Here is a 19929-nt window from a genome sequence, read left to right on the forward strand (position 1 = left end):
ACAGCTGACGTTTAATTTGCAAAGACAAATTACTTTGAGCATACATGCAGTACATTTGACATAAATACATTACATAGGTCATACTTAACAGTATAGATTTTAATAGACTACATACTGTGTACACTACAGATAGCACACCGCTCATGACCAATCTCTCTCTCTCTCTCTCTCTCTCTCTCACACACACACACACACACACACACACACACACACACACACACACACACACACACACACACACACAGATGCACATCTATAACACTCAGGAAACATCATGAAATGTATCAGAGGTCTGCTATTTTTTTCTCTTTTTTATTAATACTAAGCAGGAATACCATTTATAAAAGGGTGTATTTGTGTGTGTGTGTGTGTGTGTGTGTGTGTGTGTGTGTGTGTGTGTGTGTGTGTGTGGGCACTGTGATGAGTTCATTATGAAGATGAGTCACGAGCGCTACGCCCGATGCTGCAGGTTATCGCCTCTGATTGATGTTCCCAAACGAGCTGGCCCACGCTCTTAGGTGAGCAGAATAATTACTCCCTTTCTTCAACCGCCCGGGGGGGGGGGGGGGGGGGTTGAATGGAGTGTGTGTGTGTGTGTGTGTGTGTGTGTGTGTGTGTGTGTGTGTGTGTGTGTGTAAGAAGGGAATGATTAAAGCAAAAGCTCATGACCTGCCCGGGCTTGGCTGCCTTCCACAGCCGACTCTAAATTTGAACTCGGGCCCCTGGTGCCGGAACTGCCTTTAATCAAGGCTGATATTATCATCATATTACTCCTTATCAGCTCAAGGGGGGGAGAGAGATGAGATCCAGGGATCAGCAGGAGATGATGGAGGGGAGCTGTCCTACGGCGTCACGGACACTGACCCCAGACCAGCAGGAGTGCCAGCTCAGCAACAGAGGATGCCAATCACACTGAACTATACTGCTCTGATTTCACATCCCTATCTGTGATGAGGACTAACTTCAGACTGGTCGCAGAGGGACTCTGGATGTCTATTATAGCGTAGTTACACGTGTTATAAATGATAACACCAGAACAGAAATGCAATGGCTTACCAAAGGAAGTTTGGCTCCGTAATGGAAAGAACCGACACAATAGGTCAATCATGAAGTTGCCGATGTTCAGAAATGCAACAATAGAAAGTGACAAACACACAATACTCCCATCAGTGTCTGCACACACACACACACACACACACACACACTCACACTGTCTCTCTCTCACACCCACATGCACACACATGCATTCACGCACAAAAGTTATTTTGACCTTGACTGACAGAGCACATACATTTGATGAAGTTCTTAAAAAACTGTGCGCTCATCAGGTCTTTGCTACCTCTATTGTGTGGCGTTCACAAAGACATCCAGCGCAACCCTGTCTCCCCTCATATTAAATTGGGGGGCTGTCAGAAAAAAAAAAGAGAGAAAGAATAAGACACATCAGCCCAAATCCAAATGGGCCAGAAATGAGTGTTATCAGAGGGAAGATAAGCATGCTAATCTGACAGTTAGCCCCACAAAAGGAAGATAATGGGCGCGACGACAGGCTTCTGTTTTTTCGCCAGGCAGATGAGGGTGATAGCGAGGGGTCTGTGATGAGTAAAGCGCCATTCTGGGGGGCCGTGCTCTCGGAGGAGGAAAATTAGCATCACAATGCACTTCATCAGCGGGCCGCTCCTCTGCCTTTTAGCGTAATGATATACTGGTTGTGTCGCTCTTGCTGGCTTTGTTCACTTCCTAAACGGGCATGTTGGGGTGGGGGTGGGGGGGGATGGCGGCTTCTATGCATGAGAGGATGCGTGTACATTTGATTTTAATCAGCTCACGCAACATCCGTGCAGGCAAGCTTGAACACAGACAATAAAAAATCACTCACATGCACACCTGCGCACACTCACACAAACAGTCTTGTACCCCCCCCCCCCCCCAACACACACACACACACACATGTTTTTCACACTACTTTCAAACAACTATGGCTAAATAGGATGTATTTACAGCAAAACCTGAGCAAAACTAAATCTGAAGCTCGTATCTCAAACTTTTGATATTTAGTTATTGACACACACTCTCTCTATCTCTCTCTCTAAATACACACACACACACACACACACACACACACACACACACACACACACACACACACACACACACACACACACACACACACACACACACACACAAGCACATACACACTCACACCCCTTTTCCTCTGGCACTGGTGGAGTTTGATTGACAACTGGGTGGATTTTGAGGGGTAAAGAAGGTCACTGACCTCTCACCTCAGCCTGCTGTATGCCACACGCCGGAGCTGTGAGCTGTGAAATTACTCTTACGGTTGGGGCATTATACCTGCCATTATATCATCATATCACACACACACACACACACACACACACACACACACACACACACACACACACACACACACACACACACACACACACACACACACACCGCACACATCCATGCTCTTATGGTTGGGTTATTATGCCTGCCATTATATCATCATATCACGCACACACACACCACACACATCCATGCTCACATAAAGACATATAGAACCATGAAAGATACTGAGACAAAATGGACACAGATGTGCGCACGTATGTGTGAGTGTGTGTGTATGTGCGTATTCATGTGTGTGTGTGTGTGTGCGTGCAAGGCAAGCTACTGTTGAGCTGGCATAACCTCAAGGCAAAGCTAGTTGTCATCCTCAGTAAAGTCACTCCTGACCTTGAGAGTGAGGTTTTATGCACAGTGTAGTGGAAATTGCTTTGTGTATCCATCTATCTATCTATCTATCTATCTATATATCTATATATATATATATATAAGAAATGAAGGTTGTGCATCAACACTGTGTCTACTCCAACACTAAATCCAGACCTAATGACCAGCCAGTAAAATTTCAATGCAGACGACAGGCTTCCGTGGGTTGAAACAGAACTAATGACCCATATTTCTCCTTAGCTGCTACAAAATGTAAAGTATATGTTAACAACTTGCCGCTGAAATGAAGGTTTATTTTCTTATCGACTGCTGCCAACTGCGTTAAGTAAGCAACATAAATATTACAGCACAAGTACTGATAACACCATTGGTTAATCCTCTCTTCAGACCAGTCTTCTCTATGTTCTGAGCTTCTCTGGGGCTCTCTGCATGAATTCTGTTAACCCTAATGTTTGCTGAATGAATGAGGCAGCCAAATTCATTATTGCACCGGTTGGCACAGACTACACCACCTCTCCTGCTTTTGAAGGGCAGAGGAAAAGACAAACACTCCTGTGAGGTAACATTAATCTTAAGTGTTTGGACAAAATCACACAGAAAGGCTCTAGCTATTTACATTTCGCATTAGGGAGAGGAAGTGTTCAAGAAACGTTGAAGGGGATTAATCTTTGTTAAAATGCATGGAACGAATATTCATGACCCCCTTAAAAAGGAACCTATGACCAATTAGGAATTTTTGGTAATTAAAATTCATGAACCTAGTATAAATATGTATGACCCTATTTAGGACATACTATAGGTCTGACAGTGGGTGTTACATGTAGTGGTTGTGTGTGTGTGTGTGTGTGTGTGTGTGTGTGTGTGTGTGTGTGTGTGTGTGTGTGTGTGTGTGTGTATGTGTGTGTGTGTGTGTGTGTGTTACATGTAGTGGTTGATGTGTGTGTGTGTGTGTGTGTGTGCGTGTGTGTGTATGCGAGTGTGTCCCTTTGAACAGACATACACCAATTATTTAATTCTGTCATTACCCGTAATGACACACATCACATCCAAGCATGTCTCACGTTTTCATATGACGTATTTTTGCTATTTTTATTATGAGAGCACACACAGAATATAAACAAGTACAGGGATAACAATCCAGAGTGTAAAAACAGAAACTAAAAATAATGGTGTGGCGAATTAAGTTGATATCATGAGCGTATACAGCCTGTGATTGAGCACAGACATGAGGGTCGCATTGATTTTTCAGTTTGCTTGCTGTCACTTTAGTTTTGAGCACTCACTCTCGATGTATTTTTCCGACCGGAAATACGTCATGGATTAAGGCTTGACTAGACGATCGCCCTGTGTATCGACTGCACTGCGTGTCAACAAATGCCAGGAGCAGCAGAAGATGTGTTTTTAAAATGGCAGCTTAGCCATTTTAAAGAGCCATTAAGGACTATTTGTCTAAAATTAGTGAGCTAGGTAATTAGCTAACAGCTCGCAGCCGTGCAACTTTCATATGTGCTCAATCACAACTTTATTTCGCCAACATTATTTTTCATCCCTCAGTTTCTGCTTTTACTTAATGCTCAATTCCTGCCCCTGTGCTTGTTTACATTCTGTAAAGATAGCTGTAAAGATGAGCAAAATGACACCATATTTTCAACACTTTTAGCTTCTCTCTATGCCTGTATGTGCAGACTTCTTAGACATGTCTATTCATGAGTGGATGAGTGGTCTATCACATGGTTGTGTCTACCTGTGAGTGTAGGTGATCGCCTACGCAACAACAACCTCCATTACATCCATTAGGCCTGCGCTCTCATCACGGTAAGAGCCGGCGATGAATGGAGGGTGTTAATGACGGAGCCCTGCATCGTGACAGACAGATGCGGGCAGCAGAACATAGTCGCACCACTCTGCTCAATATGTATTGTGATGCAAATTGCTTCCTTATGAAATAATGAATGGGACTGACACCATTAGCCCCTTTCTTCTCCCTCACGACCACTAAAACCACCTCGGTGCTCTCGGACCATCAGATCCGGTGGTCGTTGCCCAGGAGAGCTGAGGGAGTATCTGAAATATTCACACCTGTGTGAGATATCTAATTATACGGCCTTTATGAGGTCAGGGACAGACAAGGTGTGTGTGGGTGTGTGTATGTGTGTGTGTGTGTGTGTGTGTGTGTGTGAGAGAGATAGAGAGAGAGAGAGAGAATGTGTGTGTGGGTGGGTGCAATGCCTCTGGTTCATGTTATGTATTAACACACAATAATATATATGCAGTTGCATCGCTGTATGTTTGCAAAGCTCAGAGTCAGGTCAAGCATGGCTCTGGGGGATATTACAGTAAATTATGTTTTTTTACTGTGTGTGTGTGTGTGATTTTGTGAGAAACTGTATCTTCGTGTTTTTTATGAGTATCTAGACGGCTCTTCCAACGTGAGGCAGGAAGGTTCTGTTGACAAGGTCAAGTGCATCTTTGTTTATGTGTGTCTTTTCACCTGTATGTGTGTGTGTGTGTGTGTGTGTGTGTGTGTGTGTGTGTGTGTGTGAGCACATGTATCTTTGTGTTTGTTTTTTAAGTGTGTGTGTGTGTGTGTGTGTGTGTGTGTGTGTGTGTGTGTGTGTGTGTGTGTGTGTGCGCGCGTGTGTGTGTGTGTGTGTGTGTGTGTGTGTGTGTGTGTGTGTGTGTGTGTGTACTGAAGCCACTCACATCTGGTGACCACTCCTTCCAGGCGTATGATGTTGGGGTGTTCAAACTGGCCCATGATGCTGGCCTCGCTGAGGAAGTCGCGCCTCTGCTGCTCCGTGTAGCCTGCCTTCAGACTCTTAATGGCCACGTGGATCTCCCTCTTACTGGGCAGACGGAGGCGCCCACTGCACACCTCCCCAAACTCTCCTGTGCACAGGACAACGCATGTGCATACACACGCACACACACACACACACACACACACACACACAAGACAAAAGGGAGTTTTCAATTAGGCAAACATAGACATATCATAAGAACAAAAACACACATACGCACAAGAACATATGTGCCTCTCCACACATGTGCACAAACACACACACACTCACCCAAACACAACAGACATAACAGGTGAAGTTTTCTATCAAGGCCCTTATTCACCTTAACACACATACATGCACAGCTACCCAAGTATGTCCGCACACACGTGTACACAGACACACTCGCACGCACACAAGAGGATACAATTAATCCAAGACCTGAGGAGTTTTCGATTGGTAGCATCAGGTGTGACAGATTAAGGCTGGATTAAAGCCCTTCAGGACCGTGGCTTTCTGGGAAAGCGCTTGGCCTTTCATGCTGTGTGGCAATCTATCCGCTTTGGTGCCAACTGGACCGTTAGCTCATGCTCTACTCAACATTCATTTGACCTGAGTCACAGAGTACTACACTGGTGCTATGGTGACGACCTTCCCTTTACAGGTAGATGGTTAGACTTCGAATTGGAAGATTATGAAAACGAAATGTTTTTTTTTCTAGTGTGATAGTCTGAGGGATAGATTTGCTGGTTAGCCCAAAATATCCTATACATTTTATTATGTTTAAGTTTCTTTTTAAAACAGCACAGCTTATGATGAGCATTTTACAGCATGCTAATAGGTTCACAGGATCACAAGCACAAGAACTGTCCGCTTACCTGCTCCAATCACCCTCTCAATGCGGATGTTGGACACATCGATCTCCTGGGCAAAATCTCGGACGGCCTGGTTGGGGTCCTCGTATGTGTGTGGGTGGATGTAGGTCCGGCTACCTGGCAGGCTGACTGGAAGAAAACTAGCACGTCAGCAAAAGCAAAGGCACTCAACATCTGTTGTGAGAGTTTTCTCTGTTTTTTTTTTTCCCCTTCTTTTTTTTAACTTTGCGATCTGTTTCCGCCATTCATTAGCGTTAGCATTACCATCCATTTCCCCAAAGGAGGCTGCCACCGCATTTTCAACCTCATTAGGCTTCTGCGTGTGGCAGGCGGGAGAGGTGCCATTAGAGCAGACACACATTAGGCAGCTTGAGTGCCGGCCTGGCGTCATTTGTCACACGGCGGCAAACACACACGCAGGCCCTCCGCACACATCCCCGATCACTTTAACGTGACAAATTGATACCGGGCGGCTTCATGTGGGCAAAAAACACGCGCGACACTTGACAACTGGTGTTTTTTTGTCACACCATCGAAAACATTTTACTAAGAGGTCTTCTTTCCCCACGTGCCGCAGACAGCTGACTCGGCGACCCAGAGATTTATGTCTGAAGTGAGCCTAGGGTTACTTTAAACATGGTGCAAGTGCCCATTTATCATTGCTCGTAGCTTTATGAATTACTGAATGATGTACTGTACTAATGTACAGTAGAGATAACTTACAGTTAGAGTGGGTATAGGAGATTATGTGCAACTGCTGTCATATTGTGCACTGGGTGTGTGTGTGCCTATGTATGTGAGTTTTTGTGTCGGTGTGTGTGTGGGTGTGTGGGTGTTTGTGTATGTGAGAGAAAGAAAATGTGTGTGTGTGTGTGTGTGTCTGTGAGAGAGAGAAAATGTGTGTGTGTGTGTGTGTCTGTGAGAGAGAGAAAATGTGTGTGTGTGTGTGTATGTGTGCCAAGCATGTCCTGTACCTCGGCCATGCTGGAACTGCATCTTCTCCTCCTCTGGGTCTTGCTTGGCCTTTATGTAACCACAGTGCCTGCAGCAACACAAAACCCAAAAGCCATGATCAGTCAAAGCAATCTCCTGTACAATACACACATATCCTCCTCTCGCTCTGCAGCTCTGTTGGATGAAAAAGGTATGTTCAAGACCCCATTCAGCAGGATTAGCCTAAGAACTGCATCTGTGTAACGTCCAGTCCATGGGTAAGCTCCCAGGGTCTTAACTCTGCTGGAGTAATACAGCAAGGCACAGCGACCCAGGATAAAACAGGGTAACACGGTAAAACAGCACTGTTAGAGTGTTAGCAAAAAGCTAATAGCAACAGGCCCAGCAAGTGTAAAAAACCCTGACCAGCTCTTCCCTTCTCCCCATTTACAGGTGTTACATCATCTCTGACAGTTTAATTTACACTCTCAGACTTTATAAAAGTCTGCGGCTGTCAGCCTGAGCACTCTCTTGATTTGATTTAACACCTGCAAATAGACTCTTCTCCCCCTTCTCATCTTATCTCTCTCTCCTCTCTTGGACGTCATCCTGGGGCAACACACACACACACACCAGACTGAGCAGCTGCTCCTAAGGGGGGGGCAATGATCCCAGTGACCTCCAGGTCCCCCCTCAGACCTGATCTCTCCACAGACCAGATCTCTCCACAGACCAGAGTGTCTCCAAAGAGCCCTGCCAGACCATGAACAGACCGCAGGCGTTAGATCATGAATACGTGAACAGGCCGTGGAGAAAAGGGGGCGGACAGAAGCCAGCTTCTCCGTCCGGTCGCGGTGTTCATTATACCGCTAATCCGCCCCTCTGACACTCATCCACCCCTTCCCGTCCATATCTACCTTCAGCTGAGACTCAGGACACGCAAGATCGCTCCGAGGAGTGTAAGCGAAAGTGCGAGGACACGCGCTACAAAATAGAGAGGGGTGCTGCCAAGCCATATAATCCTCCGGCCATCTGTTTGGGGGTGCCTGGAAAAATTGGATGGCGGTAGACAGAAATAGCAGAGAGCTGAGTGAGGAGAGGCAAAGGTGAGGCTCTACTGATCTGAGAGCAGATGTTCGTGGAAATCCCTGTCCCCTCCCCTGGGAGCGGAGCTCAATAAACCTGCACCATGAAGGGGAAAATGTGCCGTTGAATATTAATGCCAAGCGCACTTTTTTAACTAGATGCATAACTCACAATAAGCCGGAAACTGCATCTTCTTAGTTTGTTTGGGATTAACACACACTGATCAATATTTCTGCCTGCATGTTTTCCACATGTGCAATAGCTGTGGTTATCACTAGGGTAGCTAAGGAGGAACAAATAACATCCACCAAAATAACAGTCACTAAACATATCAGTCCAACATGAAACGTATCACAACATCACACATGTAACAACATTATTGAAATATTGAATTATATCTTGAAACGTGGAAAGCAAATAGACGAGTTTGAGAATCTGAGAGTATCTGATAATGACGCAATTGATTTGGCTGCCGTTGCAAACCCAGCTGCAGCTGCCGCAGGGAAGAGGCCTATTATAATCACTCTGGTTTATATTCAGACAGTAATTGACCGGAGCTCTGGCCATTGACTTAACATCACAGATCAATATGGGGGAGTTCCATGTCCGGGGCCTTCATGGGGAGCTGTCAGCTGTCCCTGCCCAGTAATGACAGCCTGAGGGGGGGGGACCGAGGCCAGACTCGAACTGCTGGGCTGGAGGAACCGGCAGTTGAAACAGGACCTACCCAGCAGGGGGGCCTAGCGATGCTAGGAGACTGCACCAGGGGGTCTGATGATGTTAACTGCTCCAGGGTTTGTGAAAAACAAGCACTTTAGAGCTGGACTCTAATAGAAAGCTCTACTGGCTAACTCTCTCCCTTTCCAGTGGACCCGCAAACACAGGGGCAAAGGTCTGCCTAAGGCAAGGGTATGGTGAGCGAATGGTGTAAAAACAGAGGGCTATGAGGAAAGTAGTTTAGTTTAGTATGCACTGGAGGGACCTACTTAGGGTCTATTGAGAGGCTGTGGAAACAAATACACAGGCAGGACTCTACCGAGGGGCTTTATTAACTGACTGCTGGGATTGGGGAAGTGTTCTATTCATCCTGCTAATCCTGTTGATTCTTGGCACAGCTGGGTGGGTGCTTTAGGGCACGCAGTGGAGGAGGGGAACCCTTCTGGAGGGTGTGTGTGTGTGTGTGAAAAGTATGGGGGTTCAGTGGGGTTCTTGTGGGTGGTTTCCCCTCAGTGATTTTAATGAGGGGAGAGGATTGGCGTAGGGGTAGGATAGGGTTTTGGGGGGTGGGGATCCACCTGTTTACTTGAGACCCCTGCAACCTCTGTCAAACACCCCCAGATTTGCCCACAGGCAACCATGCATCTGGCTACCCACCCCCAGCACACACAGACCCCCACCTCAGACACACACACACACACACACACACACACACACACAGACCCCTACCTCAGACACACACACACACACACACACACACACACACACACACACACACACACACAAACACACACACGTGGCCCCATGTGGTCACAACGTGCTCTATTAACCAGAACATGCTTACACAGAGGGACGCAATCTGGGGATCAGGAGAGTGTGTGAGTGGCTTTGTGTTTGGTGGTGGGGGGTTTCTGATAGTGGCATGTGGTAATCAGAAAGAGAGAGAGAGAGAGAGAGAGAGAGAGAGAGAGAGAGATAGAGAGAGAGAGACAGAGATCAACTCCCTCCCACCCTCCCTCAGCTGCCAACCTGCTCTGCTCCCCCTGCTCTGATCTCCTCCAGCGCCCCCCTCACCCCCTCACCCCATCCACCACCACCTCCCAACCCTCTGCCCCTGAGGTGCTACACGCTAAACCCTCCCCCTGCACCTGCTGCTCCCCGGCTCCTGCGCGCTGATGAAATACTTCCCCCTGTCACACTGTGGGGGTCTGGTGGGGATTGTTCAAAGAGGGATGCAAGGTCTCTGTCTCAATCTCTCTCTCTTTCTTATCTACCTATACGCACACTGATTTAAATAAACTAAACAAGCAGCATTTTATTTACACAGCCTTATAAAGAGTCTCATTTCTACACCTGACAGAAATATATACAGAAATATATTGTACACCTTACATAAATTGCACATACCCCTCTCTATTCCATCCTTAATTCATTCTATTCATATTCATACCAGGCCTCTGGTACGGTGTGTGATTATGTTAACCTGTTTATTCAATTTACATTTTTTTTTTGCCATGCAGTCGCTTCACTGTGGCACACTCCCTCCTGCGCTCTGTCACTCTCTGCAGGTGTTAAATCCTGCTGTCTTTGTGCACAGTCTCTGCTGACATTGGGCTTTCTTTCTCTTCGCCAATGCTTCATTGCTTTTTTCTGTGTGTGTGTGGTGCTAAACAGAAACTCAATACTTTAGTTTGACAGTGGAAAATGTGTGTGTGTGTGTCTATGTGTGTGTGAGAGAGAGAGAGAGAAAGAGAGAAAGAGTGTGCATGCGTGTGTGTGTCTCTATGAGCATGTGAGTATGTGTATTCACATGCATGTCCACGTGTGTGCTTGTAGTTGTGCAAATGTGTGTGTGTGTGTGTGTGTGTGTGTGTGTGTGTGTGTGTGTGTGTGTCTATGATTGTGTGCAGGCACGCGCATGTGTCTGATTCTTTTCAAACCAGAACCCCAGCATGGGGGAACTGGAGGGGGGCTTCTCCTCTATGAAAGTGCTGACGCAGAACTGTATGTCTTCATCCTTGGAAAAAAAATAACCTAACTCTAGCCTCCTCCCACCAAGAAACACCTCCCCCCCCTGAAAAACACCCCCAACAGAGCTGCAGTCACAGCAATACTCAGTGGGGCCACAACGACTGAGAGCTGCATCCAAAATCACTTTTTGTCCCCCTGCACACTTCTGCAGGCATTGGCAAATCATAGCGAACATTTCTCAGTCGGGACCCTTAATGTTGTGATGAAAATACATGCACACAATCTGTAAAAGTGTTTGCTTCAAGCTTTTCCCTCAACCAAGAGTTTTTACATCACTTGTCCCCCCCACTCTATGGGCTTGGTAGGTAGTAAACTATGCATAAGCCTGCTGGGCCTCTAAGACAGGAGTCTGGGTTCTTATCCCCATTAATTACGACCATAACAATGGCAGAGAACTACAGTCTGGACTGTTTCAAGATCAGTCCGACCCACTGGACCTCTCTCTGTCTATGCATGAGCCAGTCATTTCATAACTTTTCTTTAACGAGGTCTGTCAATCATCCCAGACCAATGGCCAGGGAAGGTATTGTCCATATGAACTTAGAAAGGCCTTTGGCAATCTTGAATTGGATGCTTTAGCATGAACAAACATTCTTGGCCTCCCATTTTCAAGTGAGGTTGCCCCAATTTTTTTTTCTAAAACAGGGAGTAAAAGAGAGTGCTGGCAGGTCACACCAGGCCTCTTAGCTTCTAAAAGGCTATATCCACAGATGTCCTCTACAACACAGCCACACCAGGCCTCTTAGCCTCTAAAAGGCTATATCTACAGATGTCCTCTAAAACACAGACACATCCAGCAGGACCCTGGGCTTCTCTACAGACAGGCAGCACCCTGGGCCTTCACTAAGAAATGATGTCTCCAGTGTAAGTGAGGTGAAGTGAGCTATATATAAGCAGTTTGTGTGTGTGTGTGTGTGTGTGTGTGTGTGTGTGTGTATGTGTGTGTATGTATGTGTGTCTGTGTGTGTGTGTGTCTGTGTGTGTGTGTGTGTGTGTTTCTCTGTGTGTGTGTGTGTGTGTATGTGTGTGTATGTATGTGTGTGTGTGTGTGTGTGTGTCTGTGTGTGTGTGTGTGTGTGTGTGTGTGTGTGTGTGTCTGTGTGTGTGTTTGTGTGTGTGTGTGTGTGTGATTGTGCGTGTATCTGTGTGCGCCTTCTCAGTGACAAGGACACAAGCCTGCAGCATGGTCAGCAGTAGCTGCTGGTGGTTGGTGTTGTGTACAGAGAGTGTGTCCTTGTACTTATGGCATCTTTCATGTGTTTTAATGAGGTACGAGCCCATGATATCCCAGCAGTAATACTACTCCTTTTCAATTCTCTTAAGGCATCATTACTTTTGAGTCACGTTATTGCACTCATAAGTCAAGGGATCAAAACATTAATTAAGATTTTTTTGTGTTGCCTAACTCAAATAATATTTTATGTTCCACTATTTCTCAGATTTCCCATGCTCAAACAAAGTCGTGCTCATACTCATGGAAGGTGCCGGAAGTCTAATACATGTATGATTCACCACTGATCAGCAGTCAGCATCATGTCACCTCACCCTTTCTCAAATAGAGAACTCAGGGGACGAGAACTCAATGGTCTCGGGTCTTTGACATCGTTGTGATCTCATTTCTCCAGCACCAGTGACTGAGATACACATGTAATTCCACATCAGTTCAAAGAAAAGACACACATCTATTAACTCCTAACGAGTCAAAGCAACATCAACTGGAACAAAATGGATGTGTTATTAGGACTTTTAGTAGCTGACCACTTTCCTAAATCCTGCATCTATAAAACATCTTAAGTGCGCAGTGAATTCATTAGAAATAATTACTCCTATAAATATGTAATTGAGCCGCACAGCAATAACTACCATGATTTATACGATCGTCCACACATCACTTTCAGCAATAGCTTTAAATGCATTATTTACAGGTTTGGGGGTTACAACAGCTTTTTGAATGGCTATAAGTAATACTCCCTGTGGTGGTCCAGTTTTGTAATGAACATATAGCAATGTATGCAATATTTATGATGGCTGTATAGAGCGCTGGATGGTTTTTCAACAAACAAAACTTGCACAGAAAGAGGCATTGGCCCGCTCAGGATGTGGATATCTGATATGTCTTTAAATCTGGTTTATGGTTTGATTGAGTTGACCCCTTTGAACTGTGCTGTCATACAAGAATAATACATGCTACTGGAGGACTTTTTGTTGAAGAGCCACTGAATAGGTCCACTGTCACTGTTAAATAAAGATAACATGAGAGGAGACTGAAAACAAGGGGAAAGAGAGAGCGAGAGAGAAATAAAAGGGAAGCGAACAAAGACGTCTCTGGAGAATGATGCATCTTTAACCTCCGTCGTTCTCTGATGGGATGATGAGAAATGGATTTACCGGCTTTTGGGTGATTATAAAAGAGGGGAGCGATGAGGCCTTGGGAGTCATAAATCCCATCCGTCCTCAGTGCGAGGTGTTTTAAAAACATCGACTTAAAACCTGGAGTCAGCATTCATTACGCTAATTGAAATAGGAGGAAAAATGACTCGCTCTCACACTCTGTGTGAGTGAGTGAGTGGGTGTGTATGTGTGTATGTGTGTGTGTGTGTGTGTGTGTGTGTGTGTGTGTGTCTTCCAGCATGATAGAGCTTAAAAAACACCATAAACACAAACACACACACACACACACACACACACACACACACACACACACACACACACACACACACACACACACACACACACATGCATATTCATAGTCATACAGATCCTGTATGCATATAGAGCAGCTAAAATAGATTCTCCTTTTAGGAAATAAACAGTTTTCCCATCAGGCCAGTTTTTTACCTACTGAAGAGACATCCAGCCTGTTCCTGCGAACTTTTTTATACACAATTAAACAGGAGATTGGGAGAAATCCAACCAAAATACCTGGAAATTGCTTAATTACTGCGAGCCTGAAATCTTTGGCTCTAATCGGCTTTTAAGACTTGCAAATGATACAACTAAGACTTGCAAATGATGCACATCTACGAGCCGATTATCGCACACCTGTGAGTGATGCCTTCTGGTGGCATTTGGCAAACCTGCTGGGGCAGACTGCAGAGACGACCAAGGCCACCCAGCCTAATTAGCGCAGCGCTGCCATATTTTTAATTGCTTTTAGAGGAAAGGGAAACAAAAAAAAGATGGTGGGACAGAGCAAGAAAGCAGGAAAAGATAGTGTGACGAGCTGCCTGCCATCTGTTGATATCATCAGTCCAGTCAAGGGTGCCTGCCTACCTGGAGTGCTGGCCAAGTCTGCATCCGGCCATGAGGGCCTAGTACATGTTCAGGAATGAGTGCCCAGTACATGTTCAGGAATGAGACAGGCTACAGCGCTATGCTCTATTACAAATGGTCATTTGAGCTGGTCTCTGTCTCGCTCTCTCCCCCATTTTGGGCCAATTTAATTGCTCCCTATATGGCAAATCCCCATCATGGCTTGGAATGGCATGTCATCTGAGCATTGTACCGACTAACAAATATTTCTTCTCATAGACATTACTGGACATCGGTGTCAAAGGACATGTCGTTGCAGCTGACATCAGTGATGAAGTCAACTGATAAGGAAGTTTGATAGACCATCTCAGTAATTAAATCCTGCAATAAGCCCCATGCGTTTCTCTCTGTGAAGTCAGACACATAGCAAAACATGTGGATTCAGAACATTAATTCGCCACTCTAACTCAGAGTGGAATGATGTCAAAACAGACATTGGCAAATTCAAATTAGGAGTAAAGCCAACATGGAATAAAAAGAGTTATTTATTTAACTATTATTTATCCAGGGTAAGTTGTCTTATGTTTGTCTTAAAACATTAAAAGGAACTGAAATTGAAATAAATGATGTGCTGTGCTTCAACCCTCTACGGTTTGGGAAAAAAGCCATAAACACCTCTATAAATGCTTGTTTGATCAGTCATCAAAGTGCAGAGGGACTTATTGGACAGGTGTGTTTCAACTAAGGACATACTCCAAGTGTTTCTTACACAGCCATTGCTGTGTCAGTACAGTCTCAGTACTCATACAGTTGACATTGTCGAGTACAGAAGAGACTTTTTCCAAGGCAGAAGCTTTTATAACAGAGTAATCTGGAATCGATGCCCTAGAACTGTCAATTCCAGTACTCTGTAGTCCGAGGGTACCCTTTCCTCCATCTCCAGCGCACACTTCCAGTCTGTGCAGGCCACAAACCCACACACACACACACACATCAAATGGTTGACTGGAGACAAAGCTGGTTGGTGCGTGTGGGTGTCACAGGACCGCATATGATTGAGGTGTTTACGTTTGCCCTCTCCCATGACTTCCCAGGCTCCGTCTCTATATTCATGAAATGCATCAGAGGGAATTAACACTGACAGGCTCCACACCGCATTCCAAAGAGAAAAGAGGAAAGCTACGTGCATCCATGTTCAGCCATCAACACTCTGCTGTTTAGACATGGAATAATACAGATCTAGAATTGATTAAATGAATCAAAATGCCCCATGGCTGATGCCCCACAGGATCTCATCTCCTCTTTGAGTATGACAGTCTGGTACTTCAGACACACATACATAGATACAGATCAGATACATCCACCGGCTCCACACTTGTGGCAGCAGCAGACTGAGAGGAGTAGAAATAAACAGCCAATGTGATGAACCTTCTGTTCGAACATTGATCTGATGCCTATGATCCTCCAGCCATAGAATGCTAGTGGTAAATATATAAAGGGTAAAGCCAACAACACTCTCTGCTTCTCTCTCTGCGTAGCGCCCTCTTTCCATGCCCACTTCTCTGCTCTTGCCCTCGTTTTTTTCATTTGTTTCTATCTTGTGACCTTTCTTCCTTTTAGCCTGCGCGCTGCTCTTTCAGTTCCTCGCGCACGCTTTCAAGCAGCTTTTCTTTTTCTGCTTTCGAGTGCAACGCTTTCATCTTGCGAAGCGGAGAAAGAAAACTACTCCCAGAGCAGAGGCTCTCCGAAGGGATCTATTGTGTGTGGTTTCACCCAAACACGCCTCCACACCCTTGTGAAAACACACACACACACACACACACACACACACAGCGTACCATGCATCTCGTTCTCAAAATGTTGCACATCCGTCCTCTGAGATCCACATATAAATAAATTATGAGACATGCTAATCAACGCTATTGGCTGCGTTGCGAACGCTTGTTCAAATGTGCTGCTGCTATCATTACATCTCCCCCCGCACCATCTGATGTCGCGCGTCAGCTTTTTCCTAAGTACCCTTGTTGAGGTTAATTAGATGGAGAGGAAATTGTTTTATTGACAAAGGTACATCATTCAGCCTCGAATGACCTACATAACGACTCGTCGCCATGGAGCAGATCCGCTACTCTCCCAATCCATAAATGCTGAGCACGGAGATGACCACTGGTCACATGTTCTGTATGTATACTGAGTAGAGCTTGTTTGAGGATCTGACACACAAGGTGATCATTAGCTATCGCAGTATTGATGGGAAGGCGATATTGGTCGCCCCAAGCCATCTCCTCCATTCCTGAAACGCTGAAGAGACTTCCACCTGACTTCCACTCACCTTCCGCTCACGACGAAGCAGGCAACAAGCAGGACCAGCAGCACGATGCCCCCCGCGACGGACGCAAGCAGGATGGTAAACTGGTTGGGGTCTCCAACGGCCAGCATGTCTGAAACAGGGCACAGGGGAGAAGGAGTCAGATTAGGATCAAAATGTATCAAAGAACAACTTAAATGGCCACTTAGAACAGATTATTGACATCAACACTTGTCATGAACATCACATTAAACCAGCGCTTTGAGACACTGTCTATTGTGAATAGAGCTCTCTATATAAATCAATAAACAACTAATGGCAACAAATGGTGTTAATGATGTAACCACCAGTGATATGATATATAAATAATATAAATTTTTTCAAATGTCTGTTCTCCTCTTGACAATTCAAAAAGCAGAGAGTGTGTCTGGAAAAACAGCAGGAGAAACAGTAGGGCGCCTTTGGTGAGAAAGACAACTAGCACAGAGAAAGCAGAGCAGAAAAACCTATATGTTTACAACTTCAAACAATTCACAAATAGATCAGTAGAGGGTTGACAACCCAGGCAGAAATGTGCCTCTCTCTCTCGGAGGGCTAATTGAGCTCTCTCAAAAGATAAAAGCCCGTGCCATTAATGCTTCACAGTGCTGAGAATGTGTGCCGCCCAGCCTCGACATCAGATCTACTGGCTTGAGGTATCACTCCTCCAGAAATAAACAGCTTTTTAATAGGCGTAGAAAACTGTCGCGTGAACCCAATCAGATGGCCTCTTGAAAAAAAAAAAAAAAAAACGTCTAAATCCAAGTGAATTGAGCAGCATGAAAGCAAATCCTTCCCGAGAGCTTATTATTGTTCTGCTGTTGTGTGTTGGAGACAATGGGACAGAGAGGAGTGCTATGCTTGGCATTAATTGTATGGTCGGTGCTCTTTTGAAGTGGTCTACCGATGAGAGAGAGAGAGAGAGTGAGAGAGACAAAGAGAGAGGGAGAGAGAATGAGAGAGAGAGAGCGAGAGAGAGAGCGGTTTGGGATCTATGTGTTCCTGTTGTCCTCAGAGGAGTTTTAATGATGCCTGAATAGCAGCGTCTCTGTGCTTAGCGCTGAGCACACACACCGGTCCACCGCATAACAGAGGATTCACTGAGCCCATACACACGATGGATGTGAGGGAGAGTAATGGGGGGGGGCGATAAAAGATGTGGAAAGGAAGAGGAGGATTGTAAAGATGAGTGAGAGGATCAGGGAGAAATGAAACGAGACGGAGATTGGATGGGACGGAGAGAGAGACGTAGGTCATCTCTGACGCTATTGCTCACCCTCGTGGCTCGTCTCCAGCTCGATCTCGCCGCCGTAGTTGCCATGGCCACCCTCTGTGCGGGCCCGGACTCGGAACACGTAGGTCGTCCCCGGCTTGAGGCCGTCCACTGTCATCACGTTGGCCTTGGTTTTCAGGACCGTGTAGTTCTGGTCTTGTTGGTTCTAAGTGAGGCAGAATATCCCAGAAAATGATTGCTATACTTCAAATCAGTGCTATCCGTTTTGTTATTTTTTTTTGGTTCACGTAAAAGCTTTCATCCCTTCCAGCATTACTTTTAGAACATTGTGTGCCAGAAAAACAGATAGATCAGGTGAGGAGGGTCAATACACATTACTCTCTCCTGACCAGGGATAAAAGGCTACATTGAATAGGGACGGGCGATATTGACCTGGCAATCTCATCCATCACACCCATCACACTCAATCAAACAAGTGTTGAGTGGACAAATTGCAATGATTGGCTTTGAATCAATCACCGATTAACATTTAGCTTCAGAGGACCTGGTTCTTATTTAGTGCTCATTCAAGCACCTCTCCTCTATCACAACATGGTAATGCTATTATGGCTAATCACTAGGGTGCTACGAGCTGATGGATGAGAAAACTAAATGACAGAAATGCTGACCACCACCATCATCTTTGGAACAGTGGTGATTTGTACCAAAATTTCTCCATCAGAGTGGACTGGAAACTATTGACCACATCTCCCACCTTGGGACCAACCATAGAGAGTCCAAGGGGTTCATCTTGTGAATGACTATTGTTAAAAGTTACACCCTGTGAAATGAATGTCGAGGCCAATGTCCTACCACACGCTAATGACCCATGCGTAAATCATACAGTCCTACATCTAACTATTTCGCTGTGCATGCATTAGACATTTAAACCTCATTCAGTGGCATCACGTCCACTGACTCATATACTGAAAGCAAGGTAAGGTGAAGCGCAAGTTGTAGCATAGACATGCAGAGTGGACAGGTGACGATTAAGTGTTTTCCCGTTGTTATCTGACAGTTTGTTAGAGAGATTATACAGGTCAGGATTTAGGATAGGTTGGGTAATTAACTGATATTATGACAAACAGCCATTAATGGACCGCAATTTATCATCTGTTCATTTTCAGTAGGCTAATTAGCCCACGTGTGGACAGGCTAGGTAGTTTCTATTTGAGAAACATTGCATTTTGGCTCACTAAATAGGCAATGTATGTATGTGTGTATCAGGAATAACAGTCCATTATATCAATAACAGTAGCCTATGTGGTAGCTAGTTAAATCATGTGCGTGCGTGTGTCTGTGTGCATGTGTGTGTGCGTGTGCGTGTGCGTGTGTGCATCCATGCTTTTTAAAATGGTGTCCACCTCCCAGAAGAGGTTGCATGACGCCCCTGCATATATTCATACAGAAAAGGAAAAATCGCATATTGTTCTCCAAAACTTCAATGTGATGTATTTTCACTCATTCCCTCCCTAATTCTTATTGTGCCATCGGAGGCCGATCTCATCTTGTGTGTCCCTACGCTGTCTGGGGGCCTCTCCAGCCGGGCGAGGGTGAAAAATTGAGGTGTTTACGGTGAGTATGCTAGAGTGCGGCACAAGCCAAATGGCTGACATCAAACACGGAGCTCTCGCAGCAGCCGCTGCCGCTGCCAATCCGGCCCATCTGTGGCCTCAATCTCAGACCCAGAGACTTCATAATAACCTGCATACATCATAATCATCATTAACTGCCCTCCCCCCCCCCCCCCCTGACTGCCACTGGCACCGTCGGCACAACAGCCCTGGGCCACCTTGGCTGAACGGCTGGCAAGCAAAAAACCTGCATCTGATTGATGGAAGAGAACCTGATCTTTGGGAGCTGTTTAAAGCTAATGATGCTAAAGGAGCACTCAGGAGT

The 19929-nt window shown here is 45.5% G+C and overlaps 1 protein-coding gene across 2 annotated transcripts in view; it reads right to left on the reverse strand.

Annotated features, from left to right (window-relative positions):
- Nucleotides 1–19929, reverse strand: part of ek1 (eph-like kinase 1) — a 66911-nt gene that overhangs the window by 11985 nt on the left and 34997 nt on the right. For both annotated transcript variants that reach the window (XM_031583808.2, XM_031583807.2), the window contains exons 7-11: nucleotides 18034–18196; nucleotides 16743–16851; nucleotides 7366–7433; nucleotides 6395–6520; nucleotides 5440–5625 (exon numbers count right to left, since the gene is read on the reverse strand). In XM_031583808.2, coding sequence (XP_031439668.1) covers nucleotides 5440–5625; nucleotides 6395–6520; nucleotides 7366–7433; nucleotides 16743–16851; nucleotides 18034–18196 — 652 coding nt within the window. The remainder of the gene's footprint in view (nucleotides 1–5439; nucleotides 5626–6394; nucleotides 6521–7365; nucleotides 7434–16742; nucleotides 16852–18033; nucleotides 18197–19929) is intronic.

The sequence above is a fragment of the Clupea harengus genome, chromosome 17, assembly GCF_900700415.2.
Source record: "Clupea harengus chromosome 17, Ch_v2.0.2, whole genome shotgun sequence".
NCBI lineage: Eukaryota > Metazoa > Chordata > Actinopteri > Clupeiformes > Clupeidae > Clupea > Clupea harengus.